This window comes from Xenopus tropicalis, chromosome 2 (genome assembly GCF_000004195.4).
Source record: "Xenopus tropicalis strain Nigerian chromosome 2, UCB_Xtro_10.0, whole genome shotgun sequence".
Taxonomy (NCBI): Eukaryota; Metazoa; Chordata; class Amphibia; order Anura; family Pipidae; genus Xenopus; species Xenopus tropicalis.
In genome coordinates, this window is record NC_030678.2 from 77,455,123 (window position 1) to 77,476,871 (window position 21,749).

The window sequence follows — 21,749 nt, forward strand, 5'->3', positions numbered from 1 at the left end:
TAGCTCTCTTTGAATTACTTTTTTTTAATACATCAAATCTAGTCGCAGTATCCAAAGAGCCACATAACCCAAATAGTCCATATTTCTATGACTCCAAAAACATCAGGAGGCTCAAACAGGTTTTCCATTTTGGGCAGTTTTAAGCAGAAGCCTATAACTTGACCAGCCTGGCATTTAAGTCTTTTGAGGATGTCAAAAAAACCTACACATTACATCTCCAAATATTCCTTTTAACCTCCCCCAACTACCTCTGCTCTGGGGGGAGGGGGCTGAACAAGAGGAGATGGAATTAGGAAATCACTTTAGGTCAGCTCAGCCCTTCCAGGTCATCTTTCAGCCACATTTGTCTAGGGAGGTGGGGATGCATAGGGGAGGTCTTAATAGTGTGTCCTAGGGTGGTGGTCATTCATTTCAGTCCAGACAGGTCTACCATTCTGCTGATTGGACAGTAGATGGTACCCCAAAGCTCTGGATGGTATAGAGATTCCCAGAGAACTCTGCATGTGCTGCTTCAAGAGAATGTGAATATGTGACATTATGGCAGCACACAGTAATGAGGACCTACATACCATTTTAGCCTGACCTCAGATAGAAGAGACTTCCCTTATCATTGAAACTCAGCATGGCAGAAGGTAATGGGATTCTTGTGGGGGGAAGGCCTGTGAATTATATTTGAAAGGTGATTTTGCTTTGGAGATTTGAAGGGTGTTGGTGAGGAGGAGGAGGGGTGGAAGGGGGTGGCTATACTTGTTGGCCTACTATTGTCTTGCAGAATTTGGAATCTTTTGAAAGGCAACAGCCCTCCCACCTCCATTGTTTAGTGAAGATGTAGCTAACCTTATTTCCCCATTCTGTCCCTTTAATCTCTTTTTGGGGGATGGTGGGGGTCTAACAAGCTGTATGATCTCACAAGGCTGAAGGCACCAGAACTTCAGCTGGGACAACTTCAAGGCAGACCCTTGGGATACTTGATAACTTCAGGATGGGCTCTGTCTCCAACCAGGAAATCACAGGTGAAGAGCCATTATATTGGGAATATTCTGGGAAACCATAAGGACTGACCAGTCCTGAGGCACATGGATCTCTGTGTGTGGGCTTCAGATTTTGTTTACCAAAATAAATGATCCACATGATTTACCTATACCAAGGATGGTTAAAAGAGTCCCACTAAAGGCATGGAACTAGGTTTATTATTTTTACATGTTTCTTATGAGCCTAATTTTTTTTAATTTTAGCATTTTCAGAATTTCCTCCTTTTTTTATGGCAATGACTGGATATCTGTTAACCTCTGTTAACTATAGTTAAAAACGTCACTAAAATGTGAAAATGTTACAATTTATATTTCATTTCGTTTCACAGATTGGGCTAATCATGTTGGTACACAAGTTTTTCCACTATACTCAGTGAAATGCACACTTTGAACTAAAAGCTATTATGCTATTATATCTTTTCCCGAATGAGTGAAAATAAGATAGAAATAACTAAAAGTTGTGCCTTTACTTGCTATCAGATTATTGCTGGTAAATGTATTAATATTGTAAACTGAATTATTTGCTACATGTGGAATGGTTTATACTAACACATTTTTTTTTTAAGTTTAATTTTCTTTTTTTTCCCATTTCATTTTGATTATTGAGATTTGCTTTGCAATCAGATTATAAGTAGTAATACTATACTAGCATAAAGTGAATTTAGTTATAAAACTGTGTTTTCATCCTGTACAGCCAATTCAAAGTAATCACTACCAACATTCTGTTCAATAGCACAATCTGGTGTGATTTGGTACACTCATGCAAAATAGCTATATGCTATATAGATAGATATATATGAAAAAAAGAAACTGAAAACTGCATGAGTAATAGGGTAGAAGTGTATATTTGATTTTTTTCATTGGATACAGAGGCTAATACTGAAGTGGTTATACTGGCAGATTACAGTATACATCACCTTTCTCTGCATCATATAGATTTACTTGGGCAAAATGTTAAACTTGGATGTTTCTTTTTTTAAACTCGACTACTATGCAACTATTTATTTTTAGGGGGTATAATACTTAAAAATGTATTAAAATGCACATGGGCACATATATAATAGAATACCAAATATAATTTTGTATATAAATATAAATACGTTAATAATAATAGTAGTAATAGTAATATGCATATGTAAATGATTAGCTGTTGGGGGAATTCGCCTTTCCTGTTCTCTTCTTACTGTTCAGTCAAGAACTTTAAACACCTCATTATATATGTGCCAGATAATGGTTTTCAGGGGATTATGGGAGTTGTAGTTTAGCAACAGCTTCAAAGTGACTAAAGTGTGCTTTCAGCAAGTGCAAAATCCTTTTTGCTTTTGTGTGTATGCCATTACCACAATGCCCTTAAAATAAAATGTAGATTTTAAAGCATTAGTAACAGAGAGATGCCATTAGTAAGAATTGCTTGATGTTTACACCACCTTTATATCAGGAAACCTGAGTTTAGGAAAAGCACTGTTCTGCAGTAGGATGGGGGTTGGGGGAAGCAATTTTCTTGTGCTCACCCACTTCCTCATTAGGAGGGTATAATCAGCTGCAAAGAAACAGGAAGTGAGAAGTCCAAGTTAAATGGATTACCACAATGCACTGAAAATTGCCAGCTTTTTATAGCTCTATGGCAGTGATCCCCAACCAGTGATTCGTGAGCAACATGTTGCTCCCCAACCCCTTGGATGTTGCTCCCAGTGGCCTTAAAGTAGGTGCTTATTTTTTAATTTCTGGCTTAGGGGCAAGTGTTGATTGCATAAAACCCAGTGTAAAGCCAAACAGAGGCTTCTCTAGGCTACCAGCCCACTTAGAGGCTACCAAATAGCCAATTATAGCTCTAATTTGCACCCCCAGGAACCTTTTCCATGCTTGCGTTGCTCCCCAATACTTATTCCATTTGAACGTCGCTCACGGGTATAAATGGTTGGGGATTCCTGCTCTAAGGTCTAAGTTACATACTGCATCTAGGGACTCAAGGTTAGGCTAATGGCACAGGTTGGCATTGTTCTCTGCTGGCACATCTATTGAAAAGCATATCTGCTGCCTTCTGCCCCCTCTATCTGTGTGCAATGCAGGGTTGCAATTAAGGGTAGGCAGAATAGGCACGTGCCTATGGCACAATGTTGGGGGGGGGGTGCTAGGTTTGTACCTCTTTTGTCACCTACTGCTAGTTCCCCTCCCCATGCACAATGTTTACTGCCCCAATGCACTTTATGCGCTCACTTGTTTGCGCATGTGCGTGGGGGGGGGGCAAGGTGGCCCAGCGTGGTGCAGTTATAGGCACAGGATCTAACCTGAGAGTGCACTGGCCCATGTGTCAGGGAACAGATTCTAACATTTATGAGTATGTCAGACCAGACATTTTCACCGCTGGTATAAAACTCAACCCACTGTTTTCTTCCCCAACTTTTGCATTTTTGAGAAGCCACCCAATGTCTGGCAGGCTGATGCTGTACTTATCTGTCCACACTAAAGTCAGCGTGGGAGGAAGGGGACCAGCACCATGTGTAATCTAACCCTAAATGTTATAACCTGCTTCTTTTAGATCCCCGTTTATTCCATCGGGGCCAACAGATGGTGTTAGGCTGATGCCACACGTGGCGTTTTTACGCTGCGTATTTTCTCAGCCTAAAAACGCTGCACAAGCCACACAGCCCCTGACTATGGCGTTTTTCAGCCTAGTACTGGTGACGTAGCAAATCCCGTTTCCATGGTGCAAAATAGTAAAAAACGCAGCGTATTTCCGCTAGGTCTGGCAGCTGCCTTTGTGTATACATAGGAATAGCTTGCTGTGCAAATACTGGCGTATTTTGGCAAACGCTTGAAAAATCCGTGCTAAGGCGTTTTCTAGCGTATTTACGCTTTGTGTGGTTTGCTTCGAGTCTTTTCAAGTTATTTCTATGGATGATGATATTGTGCGTTTTTCAGCCGCCGAGAGAATTAGAAAATACACAGTGTAAAAAAACGCCACGTGTGGCATCAGCCTTAAACTGCAACTACGAAAATTCTTGATTATATATTTTAGAAAGATTAAAGCTGTATCTTAAAAACTTCTAGGGACCCAAGTCAGGCTACATATAGGTGACTGCAGAGGTGGTCGAAACACCTGTGTGCAACATTAAAATTGACCAATGCCAGCAGCTTATTGGTCTGTGTATGGTGCTTGTTGTTGCTGACTGATAGCTGGCTGAAAGCTGGCACGAACGGTCTGAAGGCGTCCAAATGTGTTTTTTTAGTAATTATAGGTATTTTTGTGACTTTTTCGTCGCCGTAGCGACTTTTTCGTATGTTCCGCGACTTTTCCGTCGCCGTTGCGACTTTTTCGTATATTTTCCGCAACTTTTTAGTTGCGGAAAAATCAGATTGGTTTTACCACTGTTTACAATCGTTCAATACGAAAAAATCGCAACGGCGACGGAATAGTCGCGCAAAATACGATAGTCGCGGTTGCGATGAAAAAACCTCTCCCACAGGAGATTTCGGAAAATCGCCGAAAAAGCCTCGAGTCTTTTTCGGCGATTTGCGCGAAATCGCGCCGCCGCGTCTGCCATCCCGCCGGTGACTTACATGTTCGCCGGTGGGATGGCAGGGGGAAGGCAACTCGGGGAGATTAGTCGCCCGCAAGCAGGGAGTTTTGCCGCGGGCGACTAATCTCCCCGTGTACCAGAGCCCTTAGGGCGAAGACACACAGAGCTACTAGTAGCAACTACTTGTCATGGTTACAAAAATAGTAAATGCTGATCATTTGCTGATAATTGTCTTTACGTGTGTTTTAGCAGAGGCATTGTCTATCTCATTGTCTATGGCAGGGTATTTCCTGGCCTACTAAGTAGCTTCATGTGTCTTCACTCTAAAAGTTATTGTGGGCCTTTAAGGAAAGCTAAGTAGTTGCAGCAGGACTGACTTGCAAATAATTTTGTACAAGTATAACACAAATGGAAAGATAGCCCAAAAACACAGGGCTGTAAAAATAGCACAACTTTCTGAAAAGTGGGTGTGGTTTGGAGCAGATCAGGGGCACATCTTCATGTAACTGAGCATGACTAGCGCATATGAGCATTGTCCACATTTTTTTATATTGAAATGTTGGGAAGTATAATGTTCAATTTCCCTGCTGTCATTGGTTGATCATAGGCTAATATTACATGTGGTCTTTTCTCTGCCAGGATAAATAAGTCAGCAGAGAAAGTGCCAGTCTACTGCCATCAGCCCTAATTGCAGTAGAACTGATACATATGGCATCCACCTGCTTACTCAGTGTTAGCAGTGATAGGTGGATGCCATAAGTGGCAGTGCTGCTGGAACAAAGGGTGTATTACAGTGGATTGGTGTACTCTCTGCTGGAGTATTTATGGTGGAGCAGAAAAAGCCACATATGACCTTAGCCTAAGTGTTCAGGATCCTTTTGTTATGAAAAGTTTAGTTTTAATTATAGTTTAGTTTTGGGTTTATCTTAAGGTAAATTGCATTTCTGTAGCCTCATTTACTGTAAATTGAAATTCTAAATGCTACAGTAAATATCCCCAAACACACTGCCTATGACACTGACTTCACATTGGGAATGTTTTCAGCATCCTTGAAAGATTTAGTTCAAGATTTTTTGACAATTTGTTCAGTGCATTTTGTCCTGCTTAAAAAGTAGCATCAAAACACCAGTAATTGTCCAATGCTGTTATTGCTGAAAAATTGCATTAAAACCACAGTATGGGCAATTTTAAAGAGTTTTATTTCTGAAAAATATTAATGGGTGCAGTAGCAAAAATACCATGTATACCATGAGCAATTGGGGATAAAGTAATAGAAGTCACAAGCGTATATCGCAAACATATATAACAATGGGAAATGAGATTAATGGGCACACCGCTTTTTATAGTATGCTAGAAATACACTAGTAGTGTGTAATATTTAAATTGCAATCTGGGTTAAGAAAAAAAAACCTTTACTAGTGCAACAATTGGTTTGTAATAGGTATCCTTTAATAATGTAAAAACTCGTACTTTACAGTTCTCATAAACCAGGGAAATAATGGGCCAGATTCAATGAGAATAAAATATACTCAAAAAAAAAATATTCATGTATTGGGTAGCAATTTATTGTGCTACAAGCACTTCCTCTTCCACTGTAGCTTACAACCTGCTGTCCTATGTGCATTTTACTATTGCTTGTCATACTGGGCCAGATTAGGTTCCATGAGAACATTTTATTTTACAGTTTATCAAGTATCAAGAAAATCTGGCATTGAATTAGTAAATCAGTTTTTCTCATCAAATTAAATCTAGCCTATTGTCTATTAACAGCATGCAGATCATTCACTGTGTAGATAAATTACATTTATATAGTTAACTGGTTGTATGTTCTATATACAGGAGGGCTTCCAAAATCTTTGGATGAAACAGCAGATATACACAAAAGTGATGAATCTCTGATATTTCAAGGATCTGGAGTATGCAAGTGGTTTAATGTCCGAATGGGTTTTGGATTCCTAACTATGACCAAGAAGGAGGGAACTGATCTTGAGACCCCAGTGGATGTTTTTGTTCATCAGGTAATTATAAAAAAAGAAGTATATCTGTCATATTTAATCTGAGATTATCTGGTGGTTAGAATGTATGATTCTAAATGAGTGTCTGTATCTCCGTATTTACAGCCATGCTATTAAAACGTGTAGTTCAGGATGCACAGTTGGCTTCAGGGATAAATATAGAACAATATACGTGCTTCTGTCCTCCATTTCTAGGTAGCATTTTTGGTTTTGAGGCAATGTTGTGAGAATAGCATTAGGTGTGTATTTAACGTCTGTTTTTAGAGATTTGTGTCAGATGTACAGTGGAGGGTTTTTTTCTGCCTGCTTAAGTCCATCTCGCATTAACCTTATTCATTCCTTCTTTTGCTCCTTTACGGGAAACCAGAGACTGAGTCATTATTTGGAAAGTGGATTGTATTCTCATGCGAAACATTTCATTCTAGTGGTGGGATGTTTTCTTTGGTGGCCCCCTACTGTCATCCTTTACGTAAACCTTGCATATGAATAAATATAATTGCCAGCAGAATAAAGTAGGCAGGATGCCCAGCAGGGAAGTAAATGAATGAATAAGGATATACTCCAGGCAATGGGCTCTACAGTTGTTAACCTTTTGCTGACCCAGGCCAGGCACTCCCAGGATTCACATATGTGGGTGGCATACAGACAATATCCAACTTTATTGCCCAGAAGGTACAATTTCCTTACTGCAGTAACTAACATTCCAACATCAAAAGGTCTCTATCCTGGCCAGAGACACCCTCCCACCAAGTCAGATGCATTTCCTATCCTAATATCTACAGTGTCTAAATGATATGGACTGAGATAAGGCATCCTGCACCAACAAGAAGATATGATTCAGTGTGTTTGGAGTAGGATGAAGTCCAAAGGGTAAAAAGGGTGATACATAAACATCCTGTCCAGCCATTATTATGCACAGCATCGGCCTGTGAGCACACACACAAAGCAGATTTCACTCAAAATCACGAAAGATTTTGGCATTTTTTGTGCCAAAATCTACTCTGTGTGCACTCGCAGACTGATACCATGCCTGTTTGCAGGATGGAGCAGATCAGTTTTTCTCCATCTGTGATTTCTGAGCCAATCAACAGTCTAATGTGCCACTAGCCTTCATTATAGGATCTTCAAGCAATAGTTTAACCAGAATTAATTCTGTGTAGAGCGAGGCATGCCAGTAAAACTAATATCATTTATGCCTGTAATAATACCGACTATACATACGGACAGATTCTGTTGTACCTCTATACAAACCATCTCATCCCAACATTCTTTGATATTCTTAATGCTGCTTGGTTCTCACCATGGGGTTTGTAAGGAACTGATATCATTACATGATCTTTTCCAGACCAAGTCCCTATGTTGAGAAACAGGATAAAATGCACCATTCCCTTTCAACATCACTATCTGTTTGATGTGATCTTTAGCAGCACTCCAGGGAAACTGAACAGCAAGCAAATCTTGCAGAACAGGACAAACAAATGTAAAATGTTGGTAGCCAAGCTGCACAGTACCAGTATGGATAATAGAAAATCAATTATATATTATATTTTACATTAAATTCTCTCTATACCATCCTTCTAACCAAAACATGTGAGAATTTGTGACCCAAGGTTTATGGAGCCCTAAATGGTTTAAATGAATAAGAATGCTACCCTAAGTTTATGTCAGTATGGCTGTTTGATTACTGCATTGATGAAAGCTACCTCTCACTGCTACAAGGGGAATCAGTGGTATTTTTACTGACACATACAGATTTTATCACAACTGCAGGCTGTGGGTTATTTGCAACTCTTCAGCGGGAAGAGATACAACAAAGTGGTCACAGTGAGCAGCGTGTGCTAATAATAATAGTGCCCTTTGCTGCATAATAACCCCTAACAATAATATCCTATCCCATCCCACCTAATTGTATCATAAAATGTGTCCGTAGGCAATTTTAGCTGATAGTTGCAGGCTGTGAGTAAATCTAAGCAACTTTATAGTGAGTGGGCAGCAATCAATCATGTTGATTATAAAGCCCTGTATTGATCTAATGCCTCTTCATTATCAGGGCCTCTATTCAACATAAAAACAAAATAAAATCTTATTAATGCAAATAAAACCAGTATTGCATATTACTTTGTAGCTTACAGAATGCCATTATATGGATTAAAATGGTTTATTGTTAAAACAGTTATATTGCAAATAATAAGTAACATTTGAATATCAGTTTATATCAGCCAGGGCATGGGCGGATTCATTGTTTCACTAAAATTATTCTCATGTAGTAATCATCATTTATTGCATATAAGCATTCGCCAAACCAGAAGACAGTGCAGGTACAAAATCTATAGACTGGTAACTGAGTTCATCCTTCAGAACAGGGTTTATGGCCATCATATTTGAATCTGAGTCAGGGATATACAGTCTCCAGTTGTTGATGAACTATAATACCCACTATTACCCCTACCCTCTGGCAAATGCAGGGATATAGATTGGGAAAACCCTGCTATGTAGCCAGAACTTTATGATATTTTTTGTATCTCAGAGTACAGTGCCAGCCCTAAGAGTAGTCTTTTAAGCACATGGCTACCTGTACATTTTAGCAAACCCCCACGCCTATACTTCTCCCTTCCCCCTCTTTTCCGTGGAATTCAGGGAATGTTCAGCATGTCTAAGATCCCTTTGTTTCCTAAACACACTCCTACCCAGTTTTGCAACAACACCCCCCCCCCCACACATCAACATGGGATTCCCGAAAAACTCACATTTAGCACACAGAGAAGGGATTCCTAAACTCATAGCCTGTTTTTAAGAATTTGTGGGAGAGTTGAGTGGGGATTCCCTCTACAGATAAAAACATTTACTGCAACTGCCTCAGTGTGCTGCAGTGCAGGGATAATATAACTTGCCGTGTATTTAGAGAATTTACTTAAAAAAAATATACTTTTTCAGTCAACTATAAATAAATAGTAAACTGAATAAAGGCTGCCACACTTCATTGGAAATGTAAATTGTAGTTGATCTACTAAAATGAAAACAGTCTCCCCTGCAGAGGCAGAATAGTAAACATTTTTCTCTGCATTTGCACAAGAGGCAGATGGTAAATCAGTATCCCCTCTGCTTTCATTAAGGTACCACTTCTTGCATTGTTGGTGAATTGGATTTTAAACTGGACAAGGCATTTTTATGTCCTTAAACTGATATGTACTGTAAATTCCAGCTTCTTCAGCAAGTCTGGCAATCCAGGCATACATATTACTTACCACAGAGCACATGTTGTGAAATGTATATAGAAAATTGGAAATGGTTATTGCCATTGGTCTGACATTAATGGTGGGATTAGGGTAGTTAACAATAAACAACAGCCTTGTTTCCATATATGTATATATGTATAACTTTATTTGTGTGTGTGTATAATATATATCTGTTCCTTTGACGGCACTCACCACTCCAGAGCCACACGCCGGGTGCTCACCAAAAAATTATCCACACATGATCAGTTGAAAGCACTCATGGCTTGGTATACTTCAAAATATCAAAATAGATTTTATTGCTCCACACTCACATTGACGCGTTTCGATCCACAGGGGATCATTGTCAGGATGATAAACACAAGTGTCCACAGTGTTTAAATAGTATACACAACCAATCATTTTACACAATCAGTTAAACATGATAATATGTCCAAATTCATGCCCTCCCATTTAAAGGGGAAAAACATGCTCATTTTTATACCAAATACATCTTTTCATTAAAAAGTGATTAAAAGTTAAAAAAGTGATAGAAAGTGAATAAATAGTGATTAAAACCATTTAAAAAGATCATAAGTAATTTCCCATACAGTTCATGCTTTATCTAGAGATGTCTGGAAAGGAAACCAACCACTCAAGAAGGTTTCCAAAGGGGATTATTAATGGGGGATCACAGATTTTAAAAACATAATAGGTCACCTATAACATTTGAGGTCCCATCAATAGATATTTATCTTTTAACCAACAACATTGAACCAAAAAATGACCAGATACATAAACCCCCAAATATTATCTTAATCTCTATAGACCAGACTCTCTTAGGGCTCTGGCACACGGGGGAGATTAGTCGCCCGCAACAAAACTCCCTGTTCGCGGGCGGCTAATCTCCCCGAGTTGCCTACCCCTGCCATCCCACCGGCGAACATGTAAGTCGCCAGCGGGATGGCAGACGCGGCGGCGCGATTTCGGCGTGTGCCATCCCGCCGGCGACTTACATGTTCGCCGGCAGGATGGCGGGACATGGCAACTCGGGGAGATTAGTCACCAGCGAACAGGGAGTTTTGTCGCGGGCGACTAATCTCCCCCGTGTGCCAGAGCCCTGGCAAAACTCCCTGTTCGCGGGCGACTAATCTCCCCGAGTTGCCTTCCCCTGCCATCCCACCGGCGAACATGTAAGTGACAGTGACAGTGATTGCATCTAGATGAGATACTCCTCTTGCAAGGCATTTTATGTTACTGAAACATCCTCTCCCTACACTTCAGGCGATAGATCATGTACCACCGCTACCTAGAGGTGGTGATCGGGCTAAAAGACTGTTACAGAAAGAGGCAAGATGGATACATATACTGGGTACTATAGCTCCTCGGTGTCAGGATCAAGGAAGAGGTGTTGTTGGAAGAACTCGTAGAGGAAGGACCTCTCCTACACCTCCCACTAAGGAACACAGCCGCTGGAGCTGGAGACAGGACTGGGACCAAGTGGAGGAGTGGCAGGAGTGCCGAACCAGGCGTCAGAGCAGAATCGGGAGACAAACGGATAGTCAGGCAGGCAAGAGGTCGGTACAGGCAGCAGGATTCGTAGTTAAAGGGCAAGCCGGATCAAAAACAAGTGTTTCAGAAGGATAACAACGCTCAGTGTCTTCCAGGAGGAAAATGATCACTTCGCAAGTGATCCTAGGCCTCCGGCGTCTTTTAAAACGCAAGGCGCATGCGCTAGGACGCACGCTGGCGTCAGAGCGTGCGCCGGTGTCATTGCGCGCGCAGGCAACATAAACCCAAAAGGGTTGTTTTGTCTCCAATAAATATTAATTATATCTTAGTTGAGATCAAGTACACGGTACTGTTTTATTATTACATACTGCTTTATTATTATATATATAATGTATGTATGTAACAGTCGCTCTGCTATGGGTCTGAAACACAATGTGGGTAAAAACAAATACAGAATATATTTTAACCCCAGGTTTGGAAAACCCAGTATGACCAGCACTTTATTTTTGAGAACCATAGGAGTAAAGAGCGGTGATGAGAGATTATGAGATGGTTTGAATAGTACAAGAAGGGGGAGGGTTGTCATCAAAACCATGACCCAGTCTATTTATTATGTCACATTATATATACACTTCCCTCTAAAGATATCTGTTATCAGTGTGTCATCATGTTCAGCACTGCATTATTTTTCCCACATTTAGAGCAAGCTCCACATGGAAGGCTTTCGCAGCTTAAAGGAAGGAGAATCAGTGGAATTCACCTTCAAGAAATCCTCCAAGGGGTTGGAATCGACTCGAGTGACAGGACCTGGTGGGGCTCCATGCATTGGAAGTGAAAGGAGACCCAAAGTAAAAGGGCAGCAAAAGAGAAGACAAAAGGGAGACAGGTCAGAAAAATATAATATATTTTAAATGCTAAGCATAATTATTGATAAGTAAAAAAAATTGAACAAAATGACGGGTTTTTAAAATGTGGCAACCTGGCCATACACTGCTAGAACTGCTTATATGGAGGTGTTGCCAAGTGACCGGATCTGGGTGCGATTTACCCACCCATGCATAGGTCCAAATTGGGCTGGTTCAATCACTTGCCCTGAAACCAATATTTGGATCAAATACTTGGGCCAATAGAGGCAAATTAGATAAGGATCGCATCAACATGCTGATGCACTCCTCATCCAATGAGATTTTCAAACCTGCCTGATTGACCTAGTCAATTTTCAGACAGATATTGGCCTGGCAGGCTTGTCAGTTGGCCCCATACAAGGGCCAAAAAGCTGCCCACTCTGTGTTGAAGGACTAAGTCTGCAGCTCTTTTCCACCCATGTATAGCCAACACGGGACACAATTCTTGCATTGTATTTTTGTTGCCAACATTAATTTTGTGGTGAAAAAAAACCACATTACACAATCAAATTTGTTTTGTCCCTACAAAGTCTATGCTGTGAACATTTTGTAGTGACAAAAAGAATTTGGTCCAAACAAAATGAATTCTGTAGGCACAAACTGAATTTGTCCACACAAAATTAATTCTGTTCTATTCACAAAATGTATTTAAAAGGCACAAGTAAGGAGCGCTTGGAGCCTTGTATTTAGGGCTCCCTTACACTGCACCTTGCTTCAAATGTGTAAACAGAGTACATATTGCCAGGTCACCAATATGCACAAATGCTAATGCTAATTAGGATCCGGAGGGGTTAAAAAATCTCTAACATGTAACCTCTCCAAATCCAATTAGCATATGCTAATTTATGCTAATTAGGATTCGTATTCAGTTCGCCAGGCCCGTGGATTTGGCCAAAACTGAACCCTGCCAAAAAAGGCCAAATCCTGGCCAAATACTGAACAGAATCCTGGATTCGGTGCGTCCCTAATTAGTATGGCCCTTCTGGCTTAATTTACTAGAAGTGTCCCTGATTTTTTTACATGATCTAAAAACTAGAAATATCACTGCAGATTCTAGCCTTCATTGGAGATTAATTATTAAAAGATGTAGGATCAGTCTATTATATAATTAGCAGAATTACATTCTACTAATAGGTGATTTTGATGGCAAAAGATCATGATATCTGTTACCAAACAGCAGAAAAATCATATCTGATTGTAAAAATATTCCTACTTGAAAATAGCATAATCAAGCTTTTACATATTTTTATCATTTTTGTTTCTTATTAGGTGCTACAACTGTGGAGGTTTAGACCACCATGCCAAGGAATGCAAGCTTCCTCCTCAGCCCAAGAAATGCCATTTCTGCCAAAGCCCAAACCACATGGTTGCCCAGTGTCCAGCGAAAGCCTCACAGGCTGCTAACTTAGAAGAACAGCCAATCTCTGAGGAACAGGAGCTAATTCCTGAAACTATGGAGTAATCTACACAATCTCTCTACATTACCTCATCCCCTTCCCTGGCAGTAGAAAATACCAAAAGCATAAGCTTACAGCAGAGCAAAGCATTAATGTGTTTCATTGCAGGAATAATATTTCACCTGAAAGGGGTATCTTTAACAACCATAGGCCCAGTTAGTGTACTGGTGTTTTATAACCTCTCTTTTAGAAAATATTTACCCAATTTGCAAGCAAAGTATTCTTTAATCCACAATATGGCATTTATGCCAAATGACTGAAACGTTGTTCAGTATTGCCACCTAAACTGGCCTGATCTTCGATTGCAGCAAAAGAATTGTAATTAATTAATTCTTGAAAGGTTTTAGCAAAAAATGTAAAGGGGTGGTTCAACTTTAGGTTAACTTTTAGTTTGTTATAGAATGGACTTTTTTAGCAACCTTTCAATTGGTCTTCATTTTTAGTTATAGTTTTTAAATGAATGCCTTCTTTTGACTATTTCCAGCTTTTAAATGAGGGTCACTGACCCAAGCAGCCAAAAAACTATTGCTTGTTGAGGCTTCCATTTTATTTTTATTGTTACTTATCTTTCTATTTAGGTCCTCCTTTACTCATATCCCTGTCTCTTTGAAACTACTGCCTGGTTGCTAGGATAACAAAAAGTTAAATTGTAAATTGTGTCAGAATAGCACTCTCGACATTATACTAAATGTTAACTACCCCTTTTCAAATGGCAATTGTAAAAATATAAAAAAGAAAACGTTTTGCACCTTAGACCTGCTAAGATCCCTCAGATGCTTTTCCAAGTTTTTAACCATTTTTTTTATTTGCGACCATGGTGTTCAACTGTAACAAAACACTATTGTGGGTTTTTCTCCATTCCAAATCTCAGTTTTTTTTTACTCAAATGTTTTAACTTTTTTAAATATGCTATGTGTTTTGTTGCTACAATTGTTTTTCAAGATTTTATTAGTAATTCTTGTTAAAAACAGTCAGTACAGGATGCCATTTGGGGAAAATAGTACAAATCTAGCTAATGTCTGATTGAAAATGCTGGGCGCATCTATCATGACATCTTAAAAATTACCCATGACAGAAAAGGTGGTGAGCTTATTATTTTCTGAAAACACACGATAGTATAAAAACGTGGCGCTCATTGGTTCTTAAATCAGCCCCCAAGGGTGCTGCAATTTTGACACTCCTGCTCTGATGTCTCTACTTAATCTTATGCTGTGGTTTTGCCTTCTGCCATCTTAACTACACAACGCACACTTTCTTATTCTCCCCTATATATTGGCCCCTTATTTCAGATTCTCTCTATTTTTATATTTTGTAATCTATATTTCTTTTATTCGTTGATGTGCATGCTGGTTAAACATTACTTTTACAATGTTGTTTATTTAAAACTTTTTTGGACATACTGATATCTATCTCCCCTCTTTACAGGCAAGTTTGTAACATATTTCTATATGCAGAACATAATTACTCAGAGCTACTTTGCCATTCCTCTCTGAGTTTGTCTGCAAGGATTTTTTTTTCCCTAAAGAGAGGAAATATATGCTTGTTTGTCCACTGAAATAATTAACCTCTGTGCTGCCATTAAACCAGGCAGGGAAGAGATTAATTATAAATTAGGTCAAGGGTGAGCAGTTCAGTCATCAAGAACCACTAACAGCCCTGCGATATGAGCTTTCTGCAATTGCATGTTAGTTGCCAAATATTTTTAATTCCAGTATTAAGCAAAATATCTAGTTGTAGTTAGCCCTAAAAATGTGGGCTGTGAAAGGCTTTTAAAAATTTCTGCTGTAAACCCTAATTTTGGACAATCCTGTCAGAAAAGCAGGAGTTAATTTAATGGAAAAACTATAGCTTAAGTACATGTATAAAATATATATATGAAAGAATGTTTGGTAGCCATTTTACAATAGGCTAACATAGGAGGAAGTAAGTAGTTTGGTTCAAACATTTGCTTTCCTGAGAACATGTACAGGTTACAAAACTATCTTTCCTATGTTAATTGTTTGTACTTTAACTACAGTTTACCTTAATCAAGTTGTGGAGAGATATATTTAATGACGTAGCTGCATATCCTAAATATTATTAATATTATAATTACTCCTTCACAAGCATATGTAGCAAGGTCTCAATACACATTAAGTTAGTGTTCACATATGTAGCCCTTTTTTTTTTAGATTAACTGAACTAATGTTAAAGAGTGTTATATATTGCTGGATATGTATATCATTTTAGCAGGAAATATATATATATGTATTTATATTGTTTTATATATGTATATTAATCTGTACTGCATATATATATATATATATATATATATATATATATATATATATATATATATACTGTGTTATAGAACTATGTATATTGGTAAATCTATATAAAACAATACCTATTTATAGTTACAAGAAGGGCTTATATTGCAATACCGTGCACAACATGTTGTTTGTGTAAGGAGATAATATTTGGAATGATCAGCCACGCGTTAGGTGTATAGATCCTGCCCAGGTTTGCAGTGTTATATCAGGGTAATGAAGATAATGATGTCTAATCATTTTTGGAGAAACCATCTGGCTACCATATTGCTGTCTTCTTCCTGTTTTTCTTAACCTCTATCCTCTCAGTTCCCTCCACTTCCTTGAGTCAGATTTAAATCCACCAAGCAGAACACTTTGGATGCTTGTGATTGATTGTTTTGTAGCTAAATTACTAAAGTGGACCTTGCAAACAAAGGCCACCAGTTGCAAAAATAGGCAAGTCTACTAAATAACTTAGCATCCTAATTTACATTTGCTTTTAAAGGTTTTTTAAAGTTCTTGTAAAGTTCTTAATAGGGCTCATTTAAGTCCGCAGACACAGTGAGCAATTTGCACTTTCCCTGCAGCGAGTTGCATCTAAAACCACTTTAATTAAAGGTACCAAAGGCCCAAATGCACCCTGCACACTTCATATATTTGTACTTAGTGGAAATCAGTCCCTCCTGCCTTCTGTTATAAAATGAGCGCTGCTGCACCTATTGACATAGGGCGCTAAACAAACCCTGGAGCCATCAACTATTAACCAGGTGGTAGTTCCAGGGTTCCCTCAGTACCCTGCATCAAAAGATGCAGTGCACTTGTCCCTTAGGGCTCTGGCACACAAGGTAGATTAGTCGCCCGCGACATATCTCCCTTGTTGCGGGCGACTAATTTCCCCCCGATATGACATCCCACCGGCGAATCTCCCAGATATGACATCCCACCGGCGAAATTGTAAATCGGCAGTGTGATGGCATATCTGGGAGATTAGTCACCCGCAACAATTCAGTGATCCCTTGAGTGCCCAATGGGGCATGAATTCTGGAGGAAAAGGTGCATTGTGGTGGAAAAAATGGCCATTGCATTGAGAAAGTGCACTTTGATCATTGTGTCAGGGTAAATTAATGCACCCTATTAGGTTCTTTACAACACCCACAAAAGAAATCCGTTATCTTAATTAATGTAGTCTCCTTAGGTTTGTGTTTTGCCTTCAGTTTGATGATATGACACAATCAAATTAAACAGGCCTGTTTTTTTTTTTTTTAAACATATGCACAGACAATAACTGTTTAAAGCAACTGCAGAGCATAGCTGTTGAACTGTGGCAACAATATATGCTTGGTGGTGGGAGTTGAGAGGTGTTGGAGGCTTATACAACAGCTTCTGGACAGATGGATATTTTCTGTTTACATTGTGTACATGTATGTAATATGTATACATTTATATATAAATATATAATCTCCGGATGGGCTCAGTCACAGCTTTAGTCTGGACCGGGTGGGTGGGGATATTTTTTATAACTATACATATGTAAGAAATCTACCTCAGGGATATCAGACTGTTAATATTGCCTGCCGTGTATACATCAGGCTGTATAGATACATCCAGCAAATGCTGAACTCAGGGAAGCTGTCCGGATATCTGCACATAAATCTTGTTATTTCTGACTTTTAGAGACTTTTTTTTTTTTTTTTAAATTACCAATAAAATCCTTTTGATCTACAATTTTAAAAGCGTCTGCGTATGTGTAGCTAAGTTTTTATATTTCCATGAATTTGACATTTGACTTGAAGAGAGTATTACTCTTGTGTGTTCACCATATTCAGTGGGGTAGGGCAAAGGGGCCGCTAGACCATCTTTTTTTTCCCCCCCATTCTTTTTGTTTGGTAAACTGAATGTTTTTAGAAGGCTAGTGGCATTATTTCAAAATAATATCCTAAACTATAAATCTATTTAACAAACTGTCTTTGTTATTTATGAAAAAATATTAAATATCAACTACAGTTTGGTTTCATTATTAAAACATTGACAATTCCCCTTTATATGGAATGGAAATCTTTGGGTTTTTACAAAAAGGTTCTATAAACATTATATAGGGAATATTGCACCCTTTATTGTATAATATAAGGATATTAAAGAGCTAATTAAGATAGGAAGGCACAAGGTCACAGGCCAAAAACTTTTACAGATGGCTTGTAACTCAATGATACATAAGTCATGTGACACAGATGATCAATAAGCTCAGTAACATCTGGCATGCCTAAAGAACATGTAAAACCCCCACAAAAAGTGTAATCAGCAAACAGCCTCTTTGATATCTTTACCTGCCACTCCTGTTGTACCAAGGTTAATAGTAAGGCTTTCTCCTCCTCTTCTTCACTCAGCCCCTTGGCTCTTGGCTTACCGATCATGCTCAGATCTTATTAAGTCCTGTTTGCCAAATACACCCTTCAGTCTAGCAGTCAATGATGAGATGGCACTATTGGGTTCCATAATCATTCTGCTCTTGCTGTGCATTATACTGGAGAAATGTGTTTTTTTCCTAACCTGTCCTGAGCTCAGTTTAACCATTTCAGGGCTCAATCCAAGCAGAAGTTTTTATCAAAGTAAGTTCTGCCAGTAGGGTGGGTGCTGCATTAAGAATGCTAAAATCTACTGGCACACCTTTCAGCTTTGTTGGATGGCCACTTGTGCATTACAGTATAATATATTGAGTTGGTGCTCAGCCACAAAAAATCAACTCAGAATATAACATATTTGAAGAATATTATAATTGTTACTATTATAACAATCAATAAATGCCTTTGCAATGTTTCATGGTTAAAATTACACCCCCTTCTTAAAGGTGGCCATACATGGGCTTATCAGGACAGAGAGGGTACAAAGGGGCACACATGGTATGGAAGAAAATAGTAAGCATTATAATGAATGTCTTTTCAATAAACTTTCCAATTAAAAGAGGCCAAACCATCCTCATTAATAGTATAATAAAGCCTTTAATTCCAACATTTACATTGTTGATCACTGGAACTAAAGCAATTCAGGAAACAGTGAGTACTTCAAATGGCTTTTAATACTGTCCACTGCTACCTATTAAAATCCCGTAAAGAAACACAGAACAATTAATTACCTGTAATGGACAAAGCCAAACACTTTGATCCAATTGAGTAGTGAAATATCATATAATATAGTTACTTGTTTGATTGCTGTGGGTCCTTAAAGAAGCCACTTTACTTGGTCTAAAATGCATTTGGTGAATTTTGTTATTTTGCAAAGTTTTCAGTGGAAAGAAATGGCAAAGATTTGATCATCGCTACTGATTACAGTTACTAAACATAACTGCTAATATGTGAATGCCAAAAGTTAAAATACTTGAAGTAAAAGAATTCAGAAAAAGAACTTACCAAGGAACTTTTTAATGCTTTTATTTGCTGCCTTTTCAAAGCCCATTATAGAATGAAATGTTAAATATTTAAGGATCCTGTAAATCAGCAATGGACAAAACTAAATACATGAACATGATGAATGATGACAAATGAGATAAAATGTTGCTCAGAGTGCCCATGAGGATGTGGTGTGTAAACTGAAGAAATGAGTTTAAAGGACCATTTAAATCTTGATGTAGAATGAGACGCAAATGACTAGAGCCTACTAATCTAAATAGGGTGAAACAGAAAACCTTGAGACAACTCCAACATTGAAATTTCAATTAATACTCATAAAAACAGGAGAGAACTGAACCTGCTGAAGCTACAAGCCATTCCCTGCTGCTCTTCTATGAATATGAGCTCTGGTGCCTTCAGAAACTTCTTATATATTTTTGGCTTGGGGAAAGACCATTGTGAGGTCTCATGTGATGTAACTGCTAAGGATCACCTACCAACCTACCACCTTAATTAATCAAACAAATATGATATATTGTATTAGGAAAGTTAGCATGACATATTCAACTAAAAAGGAATATTTTCTTCTCTGCATCCAGGTAATGGAAAGTAAATATTTGCTACAAGTTCTTATCTTCTCTTAGCTAAGTTCCTTTAGAAAGTGGGCCTTGTATCTGGTTGTCAAGGGAATGCATTGGTATGTCACTGCTAAACATTACCTATCACCTTACTGTAACCACACAGCCAGTGTATTGCAATGTCATATATTATGGGTCTATTTAGTTGATGTCTCTGTTATAGATTCACTACTTACCTACCGCAAAAGTATGGTAAACAGGAGGAGATTCTACTGGAACTTTCTTGTATCTTGTTACTGGGGGTTATTGGGTTTCAGAAGAACTGCACAAAAGATTTTTCCCTGTATTTATTTAGTTGGTCTGTTGGTAGGACATTTATTACATGTAGTAATGAGTGAACCTGTCCCATTTTTCCAAAAAATCCACAAAACTTCTGAAAACTTGCGAAATGGTGAAAAATGTGCAAAGCATGAAGCAGGAGCTATTAGATTTTACATTCAACCTTGTTATTACCCCCTGAAGTTTTTACTGGAACTTTCTTGTAACTTTTTGCTGGGGGGTTATTGGGTTTCAGAAGAAAAAAGTTTTTTCCTCTATTTTTTTAGTGTGTCTGTTGGTAGGTAATTCATAACATCACATAATACGTGTGACCGATGCAGTTAAGCTTATGTAGCAAAAATACAATTTATACAAGTGAAGGTCTACTTAACGTAATATTTAACTAATACAAAACATTTTAATTACTTTAGTGTTACTGGTTCTTTAAAGATGAATTCCATACATTGTATTAATTTATATTAAACATTAAAAAAATTAAAAATTGTTCCTTCTTTAAAAAAGGCATGCCTGTTTAAGTACAAAAATAGGTCTATAACTAAAGAGTATTGTGTCGCCACCCTGTGGCTGAATTGAAGTAAGCTATAAGTTATCAGTAGTGATGGGCAAAATGTTTCGGCAGGCATGGATTCGCGGTGAATTTCCGCGTTTCGCCATTGGCGTATTGTTTCGCAAAACGGGTGAAAAAATTTGGCGCACGTCCAAGAATAGTCACGGGTGTCAAAAGAATAGCCGCGGGCAACTAAATAATAGCTGTGGGCGACAAATTTTTTTTTGCCGCGCGACATTTTCGCCATTTCGCAGATCTTTTGAAAGATTTGCGAATTTTTCGGCGAAGCGAAACAGAACAGATTTGCTCATCACTAGTTATCAGTATTAATCCTCATCATTTATTTATATAGTAATGAGCATATCTGTCCCATTGCCATTCACCAAACATCCACAAAACCGTGAAAAAAATTGCATTACAGTCAATGGCCAATTTTCTATGCATTTTTTTCCACACAAAATGCATTGAAGTCAGTTTGCATCTTCTTCTCAGGTTTTTTCTCACACCAAATGTAATGTTTCCTTTGTTTTCATTTATTCAATATGCATACCATATCCCATATTCATCCCATTCTATATGCAACATGCATTCTTATTTCAGTTGTTCTAAGCAGTTGCATTGGGACACTGTAAGCTGGCCTTGCAGTTCTGGGGCACTATTTGCATGAGGTTACATGTTATCACTGTGTTTGTATGAATCTGTGCTTATAAGTGTCTGAGTTGTAAATATTTTTTGTACAACTTAAAATCTGAAATAAGAAAAAGTGAGCTGTGGTTTAATGCAGAATTCCTACCTATTTATTTATTATATAAAAAGTACTTCACTCTCCAGGGGGGTATTTCTAACACTTTTACTATTCATGTGTTTTTGTCCAGAATACAATTTTGTCACTGAAAAAAACATGTTTTTCAACAATGTATTATGCAACAAAGGCGCGACAAATCAGAAAGGAAAAATA

At 38.4% G+C, this 21,749-nt stretch overlaps 1 protein-coding gene across 5 annotated transcripts; it reads left to right on the plus strand.

The window, feature by feature from the left end:
* Window positions 1-330: 330 nt before the first annotated feature.
* lin28a (lin-28 homolog A) lies at window positions 331-17,669 on the plus strand. Of its 5 annotated transcripts, XM_018091226.2 has the most exons (5): window positions 334-632; window positions 914-1,013; window positions 6,392-6,570; window positions 11,993-12,177; window positions 13,466-17,669. In XM_018091226.2, exons 2-5 carry the CDS (start codon window positions 983-985, stop codon window positions 13,656-13,658), a joined length of 588 nt encoding a protein of 195 aa, XP_017946715.1. In that variant the 5' UTR covers window positions 334-632; window positions 914-982; the 3' UTR covers window positions 13,659-17,669.
* Window positions 17,670-21,749: the final 4,080 nt, after the last annotated feature.